The sequence below is a fragment of the Pelodiscus sinensis genome, chromosome 17, assembly GCF_049634645.1.
Source record: "Pelodiscus sinensis isolate JC-2024 chromosome 17, ASM4963464v1, whole genome shotgun sequence".
NCBI classification, from domain to species: Eukaryota; Metazoa; Chordata; order Testudines; family Trionychidae; genus Pelodiscus; species Pelodiscus sinensis.
The window spans coordinates 39,048,572-39,062,098 of NC_134727.1; the positions used below are offsets into that span (position 1 = coordinate 39,048,572).

Below are 13,527 nucleotides of genomic sequence, written 5' to 3' on the forward strand. Positions count from 1 at the left end.
TCTACACTGGCCCTTTTCCGGAACAGTTTTTCCGGAAAAGGACTTTTGCCCAAACGGGAGCAGCATAGTTTTTCCGGAAAAACACTGACAATTTTACAGTAGATTGTCATTGCTTTTCCGGAAAAGCAAGCAGCCAGTGTAGACAGCTGGCAAATTATTCCGGAAAAGCAGCTGCTTTTCCGGAATAAGTGGCCCAGCGTAGACACAGCCTTCGCGTTTGCATCGCCTCTGCAGCGTGCGACCGCTCAATGGAGAAAGGTAATGGTTAGGCAAAGAAAAAAGGAGGATTTATGTAACATGGAAGACATTGGAGCAGGCGTGGGCAATAATATTTGAGTAGGGACCACTTCAAAAAATGTTGACGTGGTCGTGGGCCATCCTGGAAGAGGCGAGGCCTCGGGCGAAAGGAGCGGAGCCTGGAATAGAAGGCACGAGCCTTTTCAAGAGAAGCAGTTGAAAGGGCTTGCACAGCTCTGGCTCTCAGGTAATGCGCTAGGGGACAGGACCTGGAACACACACGGGCTGGACCAAAGCCCTAGGCAGGTCGGATCTGACCCATTGAGTGGCCTTTGCCCACCTTTGCACAGGAGTGAATTTTGACTTAATGCCACAGAAGCAGAACAAAGTGGTTGACATTGATGATGGATGCAGAAGCATTTCTGGACAGACTGGCACCCCGCTGCACATGCACTTAGCAGAGAGGTCAGCCTTTGGGAACACCAGGAAGGCTAAAATTAGAGGGATCTGGGGTCAGAAAGAAGGTCGGACAGGTGGGGTGGAGAGACGACACTGCAAACGTTGAACAGGGTGATAAGCCATGACAGGCCACATCAGGTGTGATCTAAGACAGGAGGTTTCATTTCTTTATCACCCAAGAAGCGCACCCAGTCCAGCTAAGCACCTTTGCAAATGTGCAATTGACAGCACAAGAGCCAATTCATACTGCTTCATCAATTCCTGGTCTCTTCCTGTGGGCTCAGTTGGGTACAAAAATCCTTTAGGTTTTGCACAGTCCAAGGACAGAAGCAGCTGTAGAGTTTTTGCAGCCTTTCCAGTTTGAGTTAGATTTACTAGTTTGAGTTAGGTGTAAATTGCAGCAAGGGGCTGTGACGTAGTGGGGGTACTTGCTGGGATGTGGTGACCCCTGCTGTCTGGAGCAAGACCCAGCAGGGAAAGCCTCACTATGCAAGGGTAATTCCAAACTTGTTGAACCAGTGGCCAGACACCCCCCATGGAGAGGAACAAAGGAAGGTGGAATGCTGCCCTGGCTCGGGGGCAGGGCTGGAAGAGGGTTAGTGAGGTCCTGGCTGGAAGGCAGGGAATAAGGAGCTGGGGAGGGGGCTGGGACTCCCCTATCTCAAGGGGGGCACTGAGGCCTCTTAGCCCCAGTTCCTGTCACCAGATTACATCTGTGCTGCGCTGTGCTGGAGGAGCAATAAACCACCCTCAATTCCACTGGCTGGTGCAGTCTGTTTGTGCCATTTCGGGGTGCAGGAGACGGGGGACCCCCAACGCGCCGTCACAGGGGGTTCTAAGTTGGACATTAGGAAAAACTTCCTACTTGTCAGGGTGGTTAAACACTGGAAAAAATTGCCTACGGCGGTTGTGGAATCTCCATCCCTGGAGATATTTAAGAGCAGGTTAGACAGACATCTATCAGGGATGATCTAGACGGTGGTTGGTCCTGCAGTGAGGGCAGAGGACTGGACTTGATGATTTCTAGGATTCAATTCCTGGTTTAAATTAAGCACTGCAGTATTAATGCTTCCAAGCAAATAGAATTAGACATGTAGCCTTTAGCTGAGAGCTCAGCTAGCAACAGTCACTGGGTTTTTCCTACACATGAGCCCCGGATTTGCGGATTACAGCTGAAAGAATTTTCATGTGCAAGCTGCTTTACCGCATCCCCTAAAAATTGCATGTAGCGTCAGTCAAGAGAACAGAAAAACGTGCTTCAGAATGCAGCTGCAGCTGTCACTTGCGGAACCGAATGGCGATTCATGCTGCCAAACAGAAGAGCGCGTGACGATAATATTGTGGAATGCAAAGACAATGCTCGATCCTTGTTTACCGCAACAATTAATGTAGCTCCAAAAACTCTGCATACGTACGATGTATCTCCGCTGAAGGAGATTACAGTCGCACCTTGCCATGCACATGGTAATTGATGCATTTCATTGGAATGCAACTGAAAACTGGATTTAGAGCAATGCTGTGCAAAAAGCAACTGATAAATGTCTTTATTGGCAGCCCTGATATCTGCTGTGAGCTCTAAAGTACTCCCTGCATCTGTGTTGTACTGAAGACAGGACTGTGTGTGAACTGGAAGAGACGTTATCAGGATTAGGGACGATAAACTTCCCTTATGCAGACCCTCTGTCAGCTTAAACCCCTCTCCTCCTATCCCAGGTTCCCTTACTTTCTTCTTCTCCGTCCCAATTTAAGCTTAGGGTTGTTTCTCTCTCCTCTTGTGATGTTTTGAGTGGGGGGCGTTTTTACAGCCCCCAATGCTGGGGCATTGCTAGACAGCTAGAGGGAAACCAGGGACGTTAGGGTTATCAGCCTTGAGCTTCTGGGAAATACAGGTTGGTCCTCTTTGCTTTGGGAATCTCTTGTCCAGCAACATCCATGGTCTGGCAGGACCTTAGATATTGCTGGAAGAGACAATTCCTGGACCAGAGAGCCACTGGAGTGGCTGGGAGACTGGCGAGTGGTAGGGGCAGCCTACAGCCTGGGGAGCAAGGATCAGAGCTGGTCCTGAAGCCAGGGAACCGGCGGTCTGAATGCCAGCCGGGAGGCTGGTAGAAGAGCCACTCCTGTGGCTCCTGTTGTATGCCACTACCCAGTGAGCCTGGCCAGGACCTGCAGCAAAACGAGGAAGCAGACGTGAGGGCAGGTCTGGGGGGAGACCCCGGAGGATGGCAGCAGAGGGGCTGGAATGACCATCCCTGGTCTGGCAAACTCCATTGTTCGGGATTAGACAGGACCCAAGGGTGCCGGACCAGGGAGGTCCAACCTGTAGTCAGGTATTTCACTGAACCAGCAGAGAAGTGGGGGGTGGTATGTTTCAAGCCGGTGCTCACCCTTGTTTCTGCTGCAAAAATTAGGTGGAAATTCCATGAGGAAGAGTCTGTGAAGTCTTCCCTGCTGTCGTTCGGACTTTGTGTGCTTGAAGGGCCTCCTCAACCCCCAATCAGCATTCCCTGTAAACAGAGTGCCTGCGTGGCCGTCCAGGAGAGACTCAAATGCTGCCCAGCTGGTTAGTAGAGCACCCACAGCTGGCAGCATGTGTTTCCAGGGGTGGTGCACACCAGCACATAAATAAGTGTGTATAAAATGTATTCCATACACAGCTGGAAAAAATTAGAGGGAACATTGCCCCCATTCCTTAGTCGGGATGCTTATGCCTATTGTATGCCACTACCCAGCAGAGCTAAAACATTAGCCATTAGAAGGCCAGATATATTATATTTTAAAAAAAATGTGTTGAATTAACCAGAACTTTCTTGGTGATTCAACAAAAACAGACTCACTTCTAAGCCAAGCAATGGAAACAAATCTTACTGGGTATTCTTTTAGGGGGGCAAAGTCATAAGAACATAAGAACGGCCGTACTGGGTCAGACCAAAGGTCCATCTAGCCCAGTATCCTGTCTACTGACAGTGGCCAGCACCAGGTGCCCCAGAGAGGGTTGACCGATGGAAGACAGCTGAGAAGTAAAGGGGTCACCTATGCAAATCGTTATGAATGGGTGATCTCATTGACTTTAGAGAAATAAAGGACTCAAGAGAGAGAAACACTCATCCTAAAATCTGGTTCATTGCTGGCAAATTGATACGTCTCGACATTTCTGTGCTCGCGTAATGTACCAGTTGCCCGAGACATAAGGCAGAGCAATATTAACAGAGGCTAATTTTATGCCCAACATGAAATTCTATTGCTGGTCAGAAGGATACTGTAAAAATGTCATTAGAGGCATTGGAAATAATGGCCTCCAGCTTCAGGAATGCAGGGCTCGTCTCAATCCACCGGTTTCCCAATTAAATTCAATTAGCTCAGGTTGTTGCCACACGGTCTCGTATGAGGGTGAATTAATTCTTCCATCGACGGAGCTGGGAGTGTTCCCATGTGGGGAACGGGAATCAGAGCGGCCACCCCTGGAGTTTCTCCTGGCGCTTCTGTTTTGGGGAGAGGGCCCTCAGAATGGGCTGGGGGTGGTGCCTTCATTGTGTGAATTCCCTAATATTCATTCAAAATTTCATCTTGCTTCTTCCCCGTACTGCCTGGCCCCTCCGTGACAGCAGCTGTGGTTCTGCAGGAGCCCTGCTCTCCTGGGCTCCACTCAGAAGGTCCCTCCAAAGAGACTGCTCGGAAAACGAAACTTCTGACATCATCATCGTCTTCCTCGGCAATTTCCAGTTCATCCCCCGGCGCAGACCTGGTGGGGGAGGGCGGGACTGTGGTGCTGAGGAGGGGAGAGGAGCTTCAGGATTGCAGCTTTGTGTGTCTGGAACATGCCAGATCCGAGTCCCCTCATGTAAAGTAACAGGGAATCTGAGGATAGTGATAGAGATGTAGCCGTGTTAGTCTGGTGTAGCTGAAACAAAATACAGGACTATGTAGCACTTTAAAGACTAACAAGATGGTTTATTAGATGATGAGCTTTCGTGGGCCAGACCCACTTCCTCAGCACTGCTGAGAGGGCAGATTGCTTAGAACCAGGGCTACCTGTCACTAATACCGGGATCCCCCCTCTATAAGGCACCAAACCAGTCACACAGAGCACTCCAGCTAGCGCTCTGGCCAGCAAGAAGACACACAAGCTGTCCCCTTAGACACTCCAACTTTACCTGTGCCACAACCAGCACCGCTCCTGACACAGGCGAGAGGTTATAAAACAGACCCTCTGAGGGAAGACTGAAAGAATTGGATTTGTTTAGTTTAGAAAAGAGAAGACTGAGAGGGGACATGATAGCTGTTTTCAGGTATCTAAAAGGGTGTCACAAGAAGGAAGGAGAAAACGTGTTCATCTTGGCCTCTTAGGATAGAACAAGAAGCAATGGGCTTAAACTGCAGCAAGGGAGGTTTAGGTTGGACATTAGGAAAAACTTCCTGCCTGTCAGGGTGGTTAAACACTGGAATAAATTGCCCAGGGAGGTTGTAGAATTTTCATCTCTGGAGATATTTAAGAGTAGGTTAGATAAATGTCTCTCAGGGATGGTCTAGACAGTACTGGGTCCTGCCATGAGGGCAGGGACTGGACTCGATGACCTCTCGAGGTCCCTTCCAGTCCTAGCATTCTGTAATTCTATAACCCAGTCTCACCCACTCCAAACAGGTTCTTCAGTCCCAAAGAACCAGCCACAGTTCCAGGACAATGTATACCTCAGATCTTACCCCAAAGAGCTCGCTGGGCCAGTCCTTTGGAATCTAAAATCTAAAGGTTTATTCCTAAAAAGACAGAAAAGGTTGAGCGTGGGATTGTTAAAGAAATCACATTACGCTCACCAATCCCCAAGTCATTGAGGCAGGCTCTTCGCCGAGTTCAACTGCTATCTCTGGAGTACGTCCTTTGTTAGGATGGGCCAGCGCTCCTTCCCGCCTCTCTGTTTGCCACAAAGATGCTTGTGAGACGAAGAGCAGGAGTGAAGACAAAAATGGAGGAACCCTCCCCCCCCCCCCCCACACACACACACCAAGGATCCTTCTATAATCTTGCCCAGGTGGAGCGAAATCTTTCTCTCTGTCCTCCGGTGTGACGGTACCTCCCGAAATGGAGCTGATCACATGATGAAGTCATTTGTCCATGTCCTTTGTAGGCCAACAGCCATGGGGTGCCTGCTGGTCTACAGGTTCCCAGCAGAATCCCTCCGGCGTTTATTGGCAACACCGATGAGCAGAGGCAGGCAATAAAAAAGGCAGCCCGCAAGGTTAGCGCCCGGTGGGCCGCCGCCGCTCTATTTACCTGCACGTCCACAGGTATGGGAGGATTACAGCTCTGGTTGGCTGTGAATTGCTGTTCACGACCAATGCGAGAGGCAGGAAATGGCGTCCTGCCACTCACATGGCTGAGAACGGTGATTTGCGGCCAACGAAAGCTGCAGTCCTCCCATACCTGCAGACGTTCAGGTAAACATAGTGGCAGTGGCCTACCAGGGACTAGCCCTGTGGACCGGATCCAGCCCACGGTCTGGAATTTGCCCTCCGCTGCCCAAGAGCTATTGTCCATGCAGTTCACCGAGTAACAGCCCCTCCCAAAAGGTGGGCGACGCCTACCGCTGTCTCCCAGACAGATAACATTTAAAACACAGGTACAGAGCCCATATTCACAAGTGCAGAGCCCACTGATCATACAGGCATATGGGCAGCAGAGACCGAGTCAGCTAAGCAGACGCTTTCGTTGGACCCCTCGCCTGGTCCACTTTGCGCAGAATTGGGGGCAAACACACCCCAGAGGGTGCAACGCTGATCTGCCTGCTCCCGTTAAGCCCCAATAACGTCACACCTCATTCAGCAATGATGGGGAGTCTGGCTCAGAGCAATGCACGGTACCTTTCCCGAGCCCTGTCAAAGAATTGCAGTGACTGTATTTATCCCACCCTGGCCTGCATGCCAGTCCATTGCCCCATGCATCAAACACATGCGTCGAACACACTGCGGATCTGTGGTGGGGGATCCTCCAACTGTTGCGGAAGCAGCCTTAAATCCTTTGCGCTCACAGAATTCAGGTCACTCAGACGAGTAAGGAAAGCAGCTCTTCTCGGGAGGGGATGAGGAGCTATGGGAAGGAAATACGATCCAAGCTGCTGACGTGATTGGTGGCTGCTGGTGATGAAAGAAACAAAACACAGAAATCTGGGGAAGCGGCGACCGCTCCAGGAGAACGAATTTCTTTGGAACTCTGGAACCACCTGATGTGTCGCTGACAGCTGGAATTTGAAAGCAAGCCACGGGACAGCAGTTAGAGTTTTGCTCTCTCCTTGATTCCCAGGGGCACAGAGTTTCCAGTGCCGATGCAAGAAAGCTTTGCTTTCCCCGGTTAAAAATTTAACGCACAGACATCTTAGAGATAAACGTGAATGGAGGGATTTAAGTCGTCCATTTTGCACGGCCCATGAAGCAGGAATGAGCCAGCGAAGGAGGGAGCTCATAAGAACGGCCGTACTGGGTCAGACCAAAAGTCCATCTAGCCCAGTAGCCTGTCTGCCGACAGTGGCCAATGCCAGATGCCCCACGGGGAATGAAAGAACAGGTATTCATCAAGTGATCCTTCTTCTGTCACCCAGTTCCAGACTCTGACAACAGAGGCTAGGGACATCATCCTACCCAATAGCCATTGATGGACCTAACCTCCATGAATCTATCTAGCTCTTTTTTGAACCCTTTTAAATTCCTGATCTTTACAACATCTTCTGGCAAGGAGTTCCACAGGTTGACTGTATACTGAGTGAAGAAAATACTTCCTTTAGTTTGTTTTAAACCAGCTACCTATTTAATTTCATTCGGTGTCCCCTAGTTCTCATAGTATGGGAACAAATAAATAACTTTTTCTTATTCACTTTCTTCACACCTGTCATGATTTTGTAGACCTCTCTATCATATCCCCCTTTAGTCTCCTCTTTTCTAACCTGAAAAGTCCACATCTTTTTAATCTCTCTTCATACGGCAGCTGCTCCAGACCCCTCATTATTTTTGTTCACCGAAGCACATGCTAGCGTGCATTTCTATGCAGGCAGAGTATGCTCAGTTTTGGCATAGCAAGACCTCGAAAGTACCTCTCATTAGAGTAGCAGCTGTTAGCATCAGCCCCATTGCTTATCCACAGCATTTACCTCGGTCCCTTGACTGTCGTATCTGAGCGTGTCCCATTTGCTAGTATATTTATCCTCACAACACCCCTAAGCAGCTGGGAAGTGCTTTTGCCCTGGGTGGGGATCTGAGACTAAGGATCATGATGTTTAAAATATTTAGGCCCCTAAAAACGTAGAAGGTGCCTTATGAGATTTTCAAAGGCCCCAAAAGCACGTCACGGAAGGAGAAGGCTCGCGGAACGGGAGGGAGGTTGCCGTAAAAGCCCATATTCTCTACGGCAAATGCAGCTCCGGCGTGTAGTGTCTGGGGACAGCAATAGAGTCTCCAGCCCTGCTTCTCATCTTGCTTTTACACCAGATGTATGAGGTTTCTCTCACTTCACAGTAGTGTAAATGGGATCAGAATCAGGCCCTCGAGAGCCCTGATCACGAAAACAAAAGGGGAAAAAATAAAGGGCGTAACTTCCAGTCACTAAGCTGGAACATTTAAGAGCAGGAGCAAACGAGGAGGAGATGTAGAATCTCTCTCCGTCGTCCGTCTGCGGCTCTAAATGCAGGCTGACCCCCAGCCTGGCCGAATGGAATCCTACTGAGAGCTCCACAAAGCCACGGCAGAAAACAAACGTGGCGTCTGAATGGCCCGCTCGTCGCGAAGTCGTTTCCTGTCATTATGAGCCTCCCAATTGGTTCTGCTCTGGACGACCGGCTGAGGTTTTAACTCCGAGGAAAGCGGTGTGCGTCTTAAACCCCGGCTTCCGATGAAAGCCCTCTGCAAACACCCCTCTCGTGCATAAATCCCCACCTGCGTGGCTAGGCTTTGCATAGATTTTCAGCTGCTGGTTTGAAGGCAGGCGCCTGAGGGATTCATGCAGGAGATGGAAAATAAATCAGATTCTAAGCCGCCTGCAATCGCCAGGGCCTCCGATTCCAAGGAAGTTTGAGTCGCTTGATTCGTTCCTCACTTCTATCAGCATAAAATCGCCTGAAGGGACAGTGACCAGAGAGCAAGTGTGAAAAATCAGAACACTAAGTGGGAGTTGGGGGGAGGGCGGTGAAGAGGATACAGTTGCATATATAAGACAAAGCTCTTATCTCAGGATGGCCCCCGTAACATCAGACCAATTGGTCACAGTCGCCCAGGGCAGTGGAGTTACACTTGTGTCAAAGGGTGAGGCCGCATCTGGAGTATTGCAGCCAATTCTGGGCGGCCCCCCACTACAAAAAGGATGTGGACGCATTGGAGAGAGTCCAGTGGAGGGCAACCAAAATGATGAGGGGGCTGGAGCACATGACCTACGAGGAGAGGCTGAGGGACTTGGGTCTGTTTAGTCTGCAGAAGTGAAGAGTGAGGGGGGATTTGAGAGCAGCCTTCAACTCCCTGAAGGGAGGGTCCAAAGAGGCTGGAGAGAGGCTGTTCTCAGTGGTGGCAAATGGCAGAACGAGGAGCAATGGTCTCAAGCTACAGTGGGGGAGGTCTAAATTGGACATTAGGAAAAACTTTCCCTAGGAGGGTGGGGAAGCGCTGGAATGGGTTCCCATGGTTTGCACCGGTGGAGATGGTGCGTTAGGGTACGGCTAGACCACAAGGGGTTTTCGAAAGGAGATGCAAATTAGGCACTGCATATCTTCTTCCGATCGCTTTTTTGAAAGTGAAAGTAGCCTGGACACGTTTTTTGCGGGAAAAATACCCTTTTTTTAAAAAAAAACACTCTTCCTAAAAAAAGGAGTTTTATGCAGTTTTTCAAGAAAGGGTGGCTTTTTTTCCCCCTCAAAAAACCCCACATCCAGACTACTTTCATTTTCAAAAAACCCACTTTTAAAAAAAACGATCATAAGAAGGTATGCAAATTAGCACCAAATTTGCATATCTCCTTTAGGAAAAAAAACGTCTAGATGTACCCTTAGTGAGCCGGGCTGCCTGGTAAAACTGGCTGACTAGGGAGCCTGGTTCACCACAGTTCGCCAGAGAACCTGGGGTGACCGAAGTGAACGCCCTGTACACCCTGGCCAGGCCTCTGGCTCCCTTTTGAGACCAGAATGCTTCTGAACCTACTGCAGCTTTCGATTGGGCCATTCAGGCACTAGGCCCAGCCCTTTGGGAGTTTTGACAAGTAGGGACAAGCAGCCCGTAATCTCTTCCTCGCGGTGAACAGCTTTCCCCAAGCGGTTTCATTCCCAGGCACTTTCTGTTGTTTCTTCGCACTCTCTTTTGGGGGGTTGACCCATCCTTCATTCTAGCGGGACTAGCCTGTGCCCCCGGACGGGAGAAGGAGCCTTATCCTCTGGGACATTTCCTTGGGGAGTTACTTAGCATCTTCCCTTCTGTAGTTCTGCCCCACAACTCGTGGGCATTTGTTAATCTGGGGGGCAAGAATTAACCAATGCTGCTGTAAACACGCTCGGTTTGATCTCCATTTGCTCGTCTGATTTATTTTTCAGAGCCCCAAGATTAGCAGATGAACCACGACAATGGCTATACAATCAGTAGAGTTGAGTAGGTACATGGCTGTAGTTTACTGGAATCATTTCATCAGCTCAGCCAGATTCACCAATTTTAGTTTAACCACAAGGGACTTAGGGTTGATCCTGCTTTGGGCAGGGGGCTGGACTTGCTGACCTCCTGCGGTCTCTTCCAGCCCTAGGTTTCTATGGTTCTACCGTAGATGTTTGCATGGAAAGGCCACCACTAAAGTCTTTCAAATTAGTTTTCTTGCGTAGAAACAAAACTCACAGCTCCAACAGCGCCTGTCCTATGCATCATGTAATTCAATGACCAAAAGAAAGGGACTAGCAGTGGTCTTAGCTAGAATTCATGGCACAGCAAGCGACCATGTTCCTCAGTCTGGCGGTGCCACCGCAGGTGCGTCCTAAGAGGGAGCCTGGTTAGGTTTGGCCCCCTCAAGGTTGAGGAACAAAAACAAACACAATTTCAGACAAATTCTAGAACCTTCCTTTCCCCCTTCCTTGTGGCTCTGCTCCATGATTGGGGAATTTTGTTGGGCCCCGGCAAAAAATGCAACGTGATCTAATTGGAGTTTCCGCAGACACTACAAATCTGGGGTCCTGTGCAAAAGAATGTCGAGGACCGTGGATGAGAAAGGAGCAAGAGACGCACAACTGGGAAAGTGTCACACAGAGACAAGCATGGCCCCATTTTATTGAAGGGCACTACTGGCCAGAAGAAGCACAGTGCAATTCACTCGCTCTCCATTTGCTCTCTCAGTACCAGCAGGGACCCACTTAATAAACCTCTGACCTGTACTTACGTAGAAAGAGTCAGCTGACGTGTCACCGTAGTAACTCCAGCAAATACAAAAGGGTGCCCAAAGCTCCGTGGTTGCGTGCCCTGCTCCTGACCTTTCATTTTTTCCAACACCACCAGCACTGACTTCCGAAATGCTTACGGTTACGTAGGGACTTTCCACGTAGAGTCCTCCGGCAGTTTGCTGCTTGTAGTGAGATCACAATCCAGTGCTTGTGACAGGATGGTTTGCTGCTAGTTTGAAGACGTGGGATGGATCCACCAGGAAGACCTGCATTTTACTTCACTTAAAAAACAAGGGCGTTTTTATTTCCGACTTGAGGGAGAAGAAATTGTATTTGAATGGCAGGAAGAGAGATGCGTAATAGAACACCCTTGGGTGGGAATTGAACCTGGGACCTTTGCATCTTACAGACACCTGAACTGAAGATAGGACTGGGAGGCAGGGACTCCTGCCTTCTATCCATTGTTCATAGCCACGGGCAAGTCATTTGTACCTTTCTGCTGTAGTATTCCTGTTACTTACATGAGCATGACACTTCCCTACCTCACCAAGACACCACAAGGGTTGGCTTGCTCGTGTTTGTACGGTGATTTGGGGACAGTCAATGTTATGTAAGTGTGAAGTAGAATTATAACATGTTGCTAGTATGCCCGGCTGCGGTATTGATTATTTAACAGATGTCTGTACTTGTGAGAACTGTGAGGAAATTGATCCTCCTGCAAAGCTGAGTTTCCAAGGCTTCGCCCCTTGTTCCTTAATCTACAGCTAGGCAAAGTAGGTGTGAAACGCTACCAGCTTCAAATGGCAACGTTTTATGCTCGCTTTGTTCGTGGATCAGGCCCTTGATGAGAATGGAGGGGGCGAGGCATTTGGGAAGCAAGCAGAGTGAGAAAATAAACCTCAAATTTAACACCAAAGCCCAGGTGGTGGTATAATCCCCTCTTGACTATGTTACAGACTTGAGTCCCCCACCCGCTCTTTGGTGATGGAGGCTCCGAAGGGAATTGAAATTAACGCCGAGGCCGGCAACCTGGAAGCCACATGCAGGACGGAGCTGAGGCTGGAATCAAAAGACGGAGAGGTAGGAAATGGAAAGCAAACCCTAAACGAGAACCCAGATTTATAACGACCTCAGCCCCTTTGACACAATGGTTTCAAAACAATGGCGAAGCTGGCCCAGGTAGGAAAGCAGTGACTAACACATTGTGCGCCAACGAGATTGCCTCCAAGGAGAATGCTCGATGATTCATTGTTGTTAAAGTGCTTCGATAATAGCGTCTGTTGTACAAAGAGATTTATGCAGCTGTAAAACTGCACAATGCTCCTAAATTCTCTGGTTTGGGTGTCACTTTAAAATGAAATTTACTTGGCTAACATAATTAAATCTTAGATCATGAATTTTGCAAAGGCAAGAGTTTGAATCACCTGCCTCGCTCTGCAAAGCTTTTAGAACTGGCTATTTTGATTTTTGAGGGAAGAGAGTCAGGCAAAGTTAGACTACTACGTCCGCTAACTACTAAAAGGGAAAAAGAGGGTTAAAATGGATAAACGTTGGGTGACTTTTCAGTTTAATAGTTTATCTCCCCCACCCCCCAAACAAATGCACTTTGGGATAAATCTAAACTGAAAATTCAGGTTGAACTTGGCAAATAATTTTGGCCCACAGAACATGGTTTTGATAGAGCTGAAACGTTTCGTTTCAACATTGTTTTCAATGGAACGTTTCATCTCAGCATTTTGAAGGGATGTTTCGTTTTAACGTTAGCTATATTTATTTAAAAGGAAGAAAAAGTAAAAGTCACTTGGAAATTAAGCAGAGCTTTTGCATTTCTTTAAAGTTATTCATTTCCACAAAAGTCCAAAATATTCCTTTTGCAGATTTCCCCCAGGTTTTTTTGGTTTGACCACCGAACTGAATAAAAATCAATAATTTATTCACCTCTAATGAAAAACTACAGCGCAGACCAACAAAAAGCAAGACAGGATCTGAGTTGAACCTATCGTAGTCTATGAACGCATGGGGCTGGGGCTAGCAATAGCCATGCACAATCCCCGTTATTCCCCAACAATTCAGCATAATACAAAGAGGTAAAACATAGAAACCTCAGTTAGGGGACTCAGTCCAAAGCCCACTGAAATCACTGGCAAGACTCCCAGTAGAACGGATCCTAGTATTCCATTACCGTAACATCAGTTTGATACAGGTTGGACCTCTCCAGTCCAGCACTCTCTGGCCCGGCAACATCTGGGGCGCAGCATGATGTTAGTGAGCCGGATGCAGACTTAGCATGGGTGTGGCCGAGTTTCCCGCGGTCCCATAAAGTTTGTTTACAGCCCCCAGTCCTGGCTTTCAGTGTTCTGTGCTGTTAATTTAGCTCTAATTGACTTCTAAAATGTCTTCTTAGAGCCCAGTAAGCAGTGGAAGCTGCTGGACAAAATTGATCTCTCAT

General features: G+C 48.6%; 1 protein-coding gene and 1 long non-coding RNA gene across 5 annotated transcripts in view; one reads left to right on the forward strand and one right to left on the reverse strand.

Annotated features, from left to right (window-relative positions):
• SGCD (sarcoglycan delta) overlaps positions 1–13,527 on the forward strand; it is a 545,286-nt gene that overhangs the window by 519,268 nt on the left and 12,491 nt on the right. For all 4 annotated transcript variants that reach the window (XM_075900619.1, XM_075900616.1, XM_075900617.1 and 1 more), the window contains one exon: positions 12,035–12,158. In XM_075900619.1, the coding sequence (XP_075756734.1) occupies positions 12,035–12,158 (124 nt within the window). The remainder of the gene's footprint in view (positions 1–12,034; positions 12,159–13,527) is intronic.
• LOC142818752 (uncharacterized) overlaps positions 4,177–13,527 on the reverse strand; it is a 75,417-nt gene continuing 66,066 nt past the window's right edge. Inside the window, exon 3 of the long non-coding RNA XR_012896406.1 lies at positions 4,177–4,554. This is a non-coding gene — a long non-coding RNA (uncharacterized LOC142818752). The remainder of the gene's footprint in view (positions 4,555–13,527) is intronic.